The sequence below is a fragment of the Siniperca chuatsi genome, linkage group LG20, assembly GCF_020085105.1.
Source record: "Siniperca chuatsi isolate FFG_IHB_CAS linkage group LG20, ASM2008510v1, whole genome shotgun sequence".
Taxonomy (NCBI): domain Eukaryota; kingdom Metazoa; phylum Chordata; class Actinopteri; order Centrarchiformes; family Sinipercidae; genus Siniperca; species Siniperca chuatsi.
Window position 1 is genome coordinate 17,945,202 of NC_058061.1, and position 9,815 is coordinate 17,955,016.

At 38.7% G+C, this 9,815-nt stretch overlaps 1 protein-coding gene across 1 annotated transcript; it reads left to right on the forward strand.

The window, feature by feature from the left end:
• Positions 1 to 4,673: 4,673 nt before the first annotated feature.
• LOC122868037 (SUN domain-containing protein 2-like) lies at positions 4,674 to 8,974 on the forward strand. The gene is made up of 11 exons (XM_044179579.1): positions 4,674 to 4,679; positions 4,782 to 4,868; positions 4,994 to 5,091; positions 6,272 to 6,362; positions 6,484 to 6,710; positions 6,825 to 6,890; positions 7,043 to 7,174; positions 7,295 to 7,416; positions 7,555 to 7,728; positions 7,844 to 7,933; positions 8,223 to 8,974. The coding sequence occupies exons 4-11, from the start codon at positions 6,274 to 6,276 to the stop codon at positions 8,334 to 8,336; spliced, it is 1,014 nt and encodes a 337-aa protein (XP_044035514.1). The 5' UTR covers positions 4,674 to 4,679; positions 4,782 to 4,868; positions 4,994 to 5,091; positions 6,272 to 6,273; the 3' UTR covers positions 8,337 to 8,974.
• The last annotated feature ends 841 nt before the right edge of the window (positions 8,975 to 9,815 follow it).

A 9,815-nucleotide genomic window follows, 5' to 3' on the forward strand; every position in this document is an offset into this window, starting at 1 on the left:
TACTTTTTTTTCTCTTTGTTTCATACAATATATTTAGCACTTATTATTGCACCATTGGTTTTGGCCCTTGTGCCCTACATTTTGGCTGCGACGCCCCAATAAATTTGTATTTATCAAAGGCCAAAGTGGCCTTGCCCTAAAATGACTTAATTTCAGGTCTGAACTTTTAAAATAAATTCAGGTTTCTCTAAAATAATACAGTTTTAAAAAGTCTTGAGGAGGGTCTGCTAGAAATGTTCCATTCAAATCCCTTTTTTTAAAGAGATTTTGAACATGAATATAGCAGCAAACTACTATTTGCTATATAAAGATATAGTGGCGTAATGGCGTCTTGAGCGGAGAATGACATCACACTTCCTTTGTGTATGTTGTCATCCAAGCGTCTCTGTTCTTTGTTTATACAGCCGTGCGTGCATGTTAGTGCATGTGAGTCCATCCCAGTGAAACTGTTTGCTTTGAGGAGAGCGATATAATGGCTGGTTCTTTCCTCATCTAACGCAGTGAATAAAGGATAAGGCTAATTATTGTTGGAACAGTTGAAAGACGGTTTTGGTGAGTTTTATTTTGTTTCTGTCCAGTTTGAATGAAGTGTGTTTTAAGATGATCAGCGAGGCAAAATTATTGTTTTTATCAATGAAGTCTGGTGGCGAGCAAGCGCGATATAATGACTGTTTCTGGTTAAACATAAAGGATCTTACTCTTTAACAAAAAGATCTGTCTCTGTAGGGATCCTTTCCATAATGTTGTCAGACACTTAGAATAACAATATGAGCCTGTCAGTGGCAAAAACAAGCACTTTTAGTGGACATACTTTGATGGGCACATTTGTCCCCAAGGATTACGTTGCACTGCAGCCCATTTCGCGGATGCCTTTTCACATCTAACTCTGTGAATTAAGAGTTTATTTCGACCAAACCAGAGTTGATGATTGTTGAAACAGTGGAAAGACTAACAAAGACGGTTTTGGTGAGTTTTATTTTGTTTCTGTCCAGTTTAAATGAAGTGTGTTTTACGATGAGCTGCAAAGTAAAATTACTGTTTTTCTCAATGGAGTCTGGCAGGCCGTAGTGCCCATTTGTTTTGTTCTGAGATGCTAGTGCTCTAGTGCAACATTTAGTGGCAGTGAATGTCGTATACAGCTCCTTTAAATTCTGTCTTTTCATATCATTACATTATATTCTGAACAACAGGAAGCACATATTTGGATAGAACATTGTCAAAGGGTTAGGGTTAGACCCTCCTAATGACCTTTCTGTTACTGAGTCATCAGAACGAGTTCACCACCGCAGAGCAGACAGTTTAGATCATTTGTCAAAGTCAAGGCCCGCGGGCCGAATCCGTTCCAACGCCTCATTTTATGTGGCAAACAAGAGCTTGCAAAGAATATAATTTGTGCAATACAATTCTATGCTATGTTACAGAAGTACGGTGTCCATAAACTACATGTCCTAGAATGCATCCCGATTTTGTTATCTGCGCACTGAAGGCGTCTAGCCACTAGATGTCAGTATATGCTAGATAGTGTCTCAATATCACATAGCCGTTTCCAGCAGTGGCACTCTAGCTGAGTGGTTGTAGCTAGTAACGTTAATTGTAGCAGCCTAGCAAAATTGACGCAGAGGGAAGGCAATTTAATGAGAGATGGGACACATGTTTGTGCTTAATGGAGACAAGCCAGTATGTCTTCTTTGAAACGAGGCAGTGGCAGTGCCAAAGGAATACAATTCACGGTGGGACTTAAGTATACTAACCTTAGCCACCAAGAAAAGCAACAAGAAGTCCAACAATTTAAAGGCAGTCTGCGTTCTCAACAGAATATGTATGCAAAAGTTACACTAAAAAAATCATGCAGCAGTGAAAGCCAGCTTTATTGTGGTCGAAGAAATCGCTCGATCGTCAAAGTGTTTTACAGAAGGTGCATTTTAGAAGCAGTGTACGCTGAAGGTATGTGAACACGTGTGTCCTGACCAGAAACAAGCTTTTAACAATGCCAGCTTGTCAAGAAACATGATTGCAGACTGGCTGGCTGGCTGAAGAAGCAAGCAGTTATCTGTGACAACGGGGAGGGACATCTTCAATGCGGTGAAGTCTGTAAGTAAAATTACCCTGGGAAAAGTTGGCGGGACTTACTACCGATGGGGCACTTGCAATGTGTGGCAAGAGAACTGGCTTGGTTGCCACACTGCCCCATATCCCTGTTAGTTTACCATTGCATTATCTACCAAGAAGTTCTGTATGGCAAGATCCTGGAACTGGATAACGTAATGACCAAAGTCACAAAAACGGTAAACTTCATTTGGGCACGGGGCTTGAACCATTGTCAGTTCCAACTATTTTTGAATTAGGTGGGCACAGAACATGGAGATGTGCCATACCATACAGAAGTAAGGTCGGAGTGCAGTCCTCAAGCTATTTTTTGAGCTTCACGAAGAATTTGCTCTTTTCATGCAAAGTAAAGGAAAACCCTTGCCCTGATCCAAACTGGCTTTCTAATTTTGTTGTGTGTAATGTCGCACACATTACAGAGGATCTCACCCAACTGAACCAGAAACAGGGCCGCAAACATGTCATAACAGGGATGTATGACACGTTAACAGCTTTCCAGCTGAAACTGCCTATAGAAGGCTCAACAGGACAGTCTTGCCCACTTTCCAGTCAAAGCATCTCAACCTGCTTTTTCATGTGCTCGATTGGCTACCAAAGTGAACCTGTTGATTAATGAATTCGATCTGCGCTTCTCTGATTTCAAAGCACAGCACTCAACCTTTGCCATCTTTGCCAATCCTTTCACCACCGACGTCTACAGTGCACCACATCACCTTCAGATGGTGTTAATAGCTTGAGAGCAAAGTTTCAGGATGCTGCAATGGGGGACTTTAATCGTCTCCTCCCCCTTGCTTTGGTGCCATAGCTCTGACTTCAAGCTACCCATGTCCTGTCCATGTTTGGAAGCACCTACCTGTGCGAACAGATGTTTTCAATAATGAATCTGAATAAGACCAAGCACAGATCACACATCAGCAATGACAACCTCCACACTGTTTTACGGATCTAAAGCCAGACATCAACGGACTGACCTCAGGGAAAAGGCGTCAGTCATCTAACCAGAAAACAAATAGGTAAGCATTTTAAAAACCTTCACGTATACAATATCATGAAATGTATATCATTTTCAATCAAGCTAGCTGCAATGTAATATGCATTCTAATGGTTGTGGTTGTGTTTTGTATGTTTTGTACTTGTTATTATGTGCAGGGATTGATCCATGGATTAGGATGATGTGTGATATCCAGGGTGATCACTTGGAGAGAGCTACTTAGTGTGTCCAGGCAGCATCACTCTCACATTTGCCATCATTTCATTATTAAGCAAATATACATTTTGGATTTGAAACATTGCTTGTTGGCTACACAAACTGAAATAACCCTTAGTGTTATTTTAACTTTATTACTTATACTACTTTGTATATTTCATTTTTTAAATAAATTGTATAAGAGTTGTACACTTGAATGTCTGCTATCCATTATTTTTCCTAGACTTATGCTTTCAGAGCTAGTTATTAACTATCAAGTCATTATTTAAACCAATGATAATCGAATGCAGAGGCAATTATGTAATATGAAATTAAGTAGATACATTTATATAGTCTTACATTTACAACCGGCCCTTTGAGGAAAACCATATTGCTGATGTGGCCTGGGATGAAATTGAGTTTGACACCCCTGGTTTAGGTGGTTTAAACAGGTTTACTGTATGGCCAAAATTATGTGAACCTCAGTGACCTCAGTCACACACACTGGTGATCAACGATATAGCCATCTAATATATAGGCTTGCATGGTAGCAGTAATAATACTAATGGCAGCCTTCTTTGTAGTAATAGTAGAATCAGTAGCTGTAATATGTTAGTGTTAGTAGCAGTGGTAATAACACTGGTATCAGTACAAATGTAACAAACAGTAGGGTTAGTAGCAGTAGTAATATCAATAGAAGCCATGAAGGGAGCAGTATATGCAGTAGCTGTCGGCCTTGTTATAACGGGTTTATAACAGAGGGAAAGCACTTTGGGAGAGCCTGCTGGTTAAACTCTAGTCCAGCTGTTTTTTTTCCTGTTGCTGCATATATTAATGACTGAAAAATGAAACACTTTAAACACACATGAAAACACTTTAAAATGTGACGATTTTCCTATGTTCATTCATTTAAACCATTCTTCCTCTCTCTTTCTTATTAACAAGGAGGAGTGTTCAAAACATTGAGGTAGCTTTTCATTTTTAGCCGGCTCTGATTGTCACTTTCAGCAGTTAAAGTGACACTCAGCGCTCAACGCTATTTAACGTTAAAACTTGATGACAGGCCAAACGAAACTTGGCAGTTGTTGGTTTTGTATATTCTCTCGGTTAAATTTGCATTTGTATCATAACAAAAATGTAAACTTATAAAAGAACCTCCAGTATTTGGATCAAGTAGCTCGTGAAAAACAAGGTGTTCCAAATGTATTAGACTTTCTTGTTGTCACATTGTTTTCTCATTGTCATTTGATACATTGTTATTATAAAAATATCAATTATAGCCGCTTTAATAATTATTGTTAGCTTAATAGCCTCAGGAATTTGACCCTCTGAAGCTGGGAACAGGCCAGCCTCAAGACAGAGGAAATGGCACGATCTTTATCAGAAGGTAAAGCTGTTTCCTTTAAGTCAAGTTATAGCATATAATAAATATAATGCTTTGAATGAATGTGGTACTTCATTTGGAATTGCTTTGTTTTATATCTAGCAGATTGAGAAATGTCCACTCCAGCACTGAGGGCAGATATCTCTCTTTGGAGGAACACAGAGCAGTGTTTGTGGATGTCATTCAGCAAAGGTACTAACATATTTGTTTGACTGACATAACATTCAAGTAATCAGCTGTGTGCTGATGGTGATGACCACCATCATCATCATCATCTGCCTGTCAGGCTGTTCCAGCTGTTCCCACTGATGCTACAGGTACATCCCCATTACCAACTGCTGCCACCTCCTGTGTTCCCACATCTATATCTGCTGCTCCAGCCATTTCAAAACAGCCAGCTTTGAATTTAGGAATGGTGAATATATTCATTGATTTCTTGGTGCTGTTTATCTTATTTTTTCCCTGCAAAAAATGATTGAATCAGTGGATTGTATTGTCCTTCCTTAAATTAACGGATGTCTGCAAAAATGATCAATAATATGCATGTAAAAGGCTTTTCAGTAATTTTTCACTTAATAAACTTTGAAATGTTTTAAAACAAGATAATTTGAGGAAAGAAGGAGGCCCGACTTATTTTAACAAATGTTATTTTGATGGTTTTCTATGTTTGGTTTGAGCGTTACACTTGACTTCACCATAATACAAGCGATTAAAACTTTATTGTGTCCAAGCAAATAAATCACAAATTAATTTACATTATATGGGAGAAATCAATTGAATGTGTTATTTAAACCTAATTTACATATAGAATGCAAGAATGTTCCATGACCTCATGATAGAATCATTTATGAAGCTAACAGAATCATTATGACGCTAATAGAATCATTGACCACAGTTGAACAACCAGACATCAGAGCTGCAGATTTTAGCCTGCATATCAGTCTGTGAGCACCGTTCAGATGTGTGATGATTTTTTACCTCTGATTAAGGAAAACATTTAGCATTTTATTTGGACTAATTCTTTGTCAGGGATTCATTTCTGGCACCATAGAAATAAGAGGTAAATTACCAGCAGAGCTGCAGACTTCACACTTGACATATAAACTTGTAAACTTAATGTCTGATGTAGGACTTGTCTTCAAACTTGAGACTTAACTGCTTTAAGCCTCCTTGATTTGGTTCCCTGTCACTCACTCTCTGTGCATTATGTATGTATACTGATACCTATCAAGAACAGAGCATTAAACAGTAAAGATCAGGCAGTACTAGTCAGCTGACATGTCAGTATTTATGTTTTGTATCATATTGTTGTTTATTCATTTTAATATAAACTTATTTAGTGTCATGTACCTTCTAGCTGTGTATTGTCTTGTAATTTTTTATGTGTATAAGTTTAATAAATTATAAGTGAAGGCTTACTTATAGGGAGAAGGACAGAAAATGCACATGTTGGCAATTGCATTTCCCAGCTGCCATGAATGACATTTTTCTATTGTGCATAGTGACAGTATACACCAGCTGTAGTAAAGAGTTTGTGGCTGTGTCAATGTGTGGTCATTGATGATTTTCCCCTCTGTCTTTCTACCATTTTCCAGTCATGTTGAGAAGGAGTGTTCGCCTGCAGAAAGCAAAGTATTATACAGAGGAGGGAACTCCATCTGTTTCCTACAGGGAGAACTTGTACAGGTAAGTTGCTGTAGTGTTTGTGTGCACATGTTGTGGACTGTATGTGCATATGCTGTGGGGTTAGCGCACTATAAATCTTCACACGTAATCTGTCTTTTCTAACTTGTGTTGCTTCTTTTAGGATCTTTCGGAGGAGGACAAGTCGTGGTCGTGGTCAACATAATATGAACTCTAAAGATCACCACAATGGCCACCATGACTCTATTGCCAACTACCAACACGACCAAAACACCAGTAACAGTAACAGTAACAGTGACGTTCAGAACTCTAGTGCCTGGACCACTGGACCACAGGCCACCCTTACATCAACTACTGGGACGCAGACCAATAGGGCCAGAAGAAACAAAGGTAAGCACTGCCTCTCACCTGTAACCACAGCTGTTTGTAAGATAGAGACTAGTTTCAGATAAAAAAAATTCTCTGTTATCAACCTCTAAACATTTTGTTTCTTTCTGTCTGCAGTCAGAACAAAGTGCAGCTTTTCTGGGAACATAATCAGTTTCCTCCTCCTGCTCCTTCTGGTTGTTGGTGAGTGACTTCAGACTCTCTGCTACAGTCATTTCTAGTACACAAGTGAAACCTGGGACAGCTGTTTTTATTTTAGTCCCTGGTCCAAGTTTTTGAGCGGCTCCTTGTTAATAAAAATCATATTTATAACCTTTGTGCTTTGTGTCCCTCAGGAATCACACACTACACACAAATGCACATGCAGATGAGAGAGATCCAGCAGGAAATGCAGTCTCTCAGAAGGCAGGTGAACATGTTTGCTCCTCTGGCAGACACAATACCAAACTTTGCCTTAGAATCACAAGGTAAGTCATCTTCATCATCCATCTTTCTCATCGTGATTCATACATGTGCATTATTGTGGAACTTGTCTGGAGTTTGATTTTTAACTTTATCTGTGTGTCCTCGATTTTATGTGCATGCAGGTGCCAGAGTTTTACATCATTTGTCTTCAGACACATATTGGCCCCAACCAGACATTGGGTTTATTTGGTATCGAATATTCTACTGGTGGTATTCATCCAAAACACAGCGAACAGTGATTCAGGTAGGAATTACACAGCCACATTCATAGATTGTTTTACAATGGATTGTAATTACACTTGTATTTAATAAGAAATAACACAGAGAAACAGTTGAAGTTTATGAACTGTGGAGACTACAATATTTTATTTGCTCCCCTCAGGGACATTCATCATTACATCCAGGAAAATGCTGGCCCTTTTCAGGTGACCGAGGGCATTTATTCATCTCCCTTTCCCACCAAGTCTCCATCACTCATGTGACACTCGGCCACATAACAAAAAGCCAGTCCCCCTATGGCTACATCGCAAGTGCACCGAGGGAATTTTCTATCTATGCAAGTCCCACATTTTCTGTCATTATCCTAAATATGTCCTGTGTACTTTCGTTGTTATTCACACAGTGCAAACCAAAAGGTTGAACTGATCTCTCTGTCTATTTTTCCTCTCCAGGGAATGAGGACCACAGATCAGGAAGGCACCTATTTGGGAACACTGGTTTATGATCAAGACGGTGCAGCACATCAGACCTTCGAACTGCCTGTGAGTCTAAGTGATACAGTATAGCTCTCACAAACATGCATTTTTTAATTGGCCACATTCAAAACCATTGTGAGGGTCACCAGATTATTGCACAATATATGGCTTTGTATGGGACGATAAGCAGATATGTGTGAGAACAAAACTACAGTCGATGCAAAACATGAAAACACCATGTGATGCCAGGTGCATCAAAATGGCATCTCTATCTCTGATGTCCTATCCTTTTATTTGTTTCTCTGTTACAATGCCTGACTGTCTTTATTAATTTCTCTCTCGTGTCTCTTACCAGAATCCAGACAAAGGAGTCTTCAGATATGTGAAGCTACAGATAGAGAACAACTGGGGAAACATAGACAACACCTGCCTCTACAGCTTCAGGGTTCATGGTAAACGTCCCGCCTAACAGCACTGTTACTTAACTTGGAGAGAAGTCTACAGAAGGGAGACTGGGGGACCTTATGTCATGTTTCCATTGTCATTGTCTTCATGGTAATTATTTCCAAGGCAAATATTTTCAGGACCCATATTTATCAAGCACTTTAGACTCTCTCCAAGTAATTGTGCTGAGGAGGTGGGGGGGCTGTTTGCAGGTACTGGTTTATTTTTTTGCTTGATAAATTTGGGTCCTGATCTGTGAAGGTAAAACAATCTCAGAACAAATGAATTAGGCTCATGTTGTGTCATAGAATTTGTAGTCACTAAAATATGAGCAAAAATATATGAATGTCATTTTTAAAAACAGGAAGTTCACAGGATTTCATTATAAACCTTCATTATAGTGAATAGTTTGTCCATTGCCATTTATGTAAATATATTTGACATGTTCCCAGATGTTTTGAGGTTGATTAACCTTCACTCTGAGGGCAGCATTGTGGCTACGGGGTTAACACTTCCGTTCTCCACATGTCTGCGTGGGTTTACTCCGGGTGCGCCGGTTTCCTCCCATACCCCATACATGCCAGGTAAACTGGTGTGTTTGGTTTGAATTGTCATATTAAATTGGAATTTGGCTTGTATAACAATAAAGATATTGAATTGGAACTATTTTGCTTAGTGTGTTTTCTTCAATAATAAAAGCACTCATCATTCATCCATCTTGCAAAAGCACATACTAGTCATGTGAAAAATCCAACAACTACATGTATAAAATAAGTATTACTACCTAGTGTACAGCTTCTTGGGTTCAGAGCACAATGTTCATTTCAAAAGATCCAAATATAATGTGTCTTCGCTTGTAGCAGAACTCCCCTGTTATATTCAAACTGCAACTTATGTATTAACCTGCCTATTGGCTTTTTCCTACATCAACAATTATTAATCAAGCATGAATTATTCACTATTCATTATCAACTTTGCCTTTACTCATTTACATTGATGAAACTGAGGTGTTTTGGCCAAAACTATTTGCAATGAAAATAATTTGCAGCAATTAAAAAATAATACAATATGGGTTGAATTAATATTACTACAAGGTATCAACGGTGAAGTTAAGCACTACAGCCTTGTACAACAAATATAACATTTTATATTTTAGAAGAAAATGAGCTGAAAATGGTTCAATATCTTTGTATAAATGGTGAGGGTAAGAAAGTACAAGTAAAGGGCTAATGTTTACATTTCTGAAACAGTAGAAAACATTTGCAGCACCTAGAATGACTCTGGTGTAAAAGCTATAAAAGGTGGTGTTTGCCCTTTACAATTGTTCCATCATCTGTGTTCCTCTGCAATGTCTTAACAAGCACTTAAGGCCTTCATGTCTTCATATGCTATAAGGTGATGAATCACACTTCATGGTGCTTGACAAATAGTTTCAGCAGTTTGATCTGTAACATCACCTCTGCTTGTCATTTCCTCCATTTACAGCAAATGTTCTCCAAGTACA

Excerpts from the sequence above, each read along its gene's own strand:
- LOC122868037 (XM_044179579.1), top strand. The coding sequence starts at position 6,274 with ATGTTGAGAAGGAGTGTTCGCCTGCAGAAAGCAAAGTATTATACAGAG. Across the intron at positions 6,363-6,483 it reads TACAGGGAGAACTTGTACAG|GATCTTTCGGAGGAGGACAA; the intron begins GTAAGTTGCTGT and ends TGCTTCTTTTAG. Across the intron at positions 7,934-8,222 it reads ATCAGACCTTCGAACTGCCT|AATCCAGACAAAGGAGTCTT; the intron begins GTGAGTCTAAGT and ends GTCTCTTACCAG.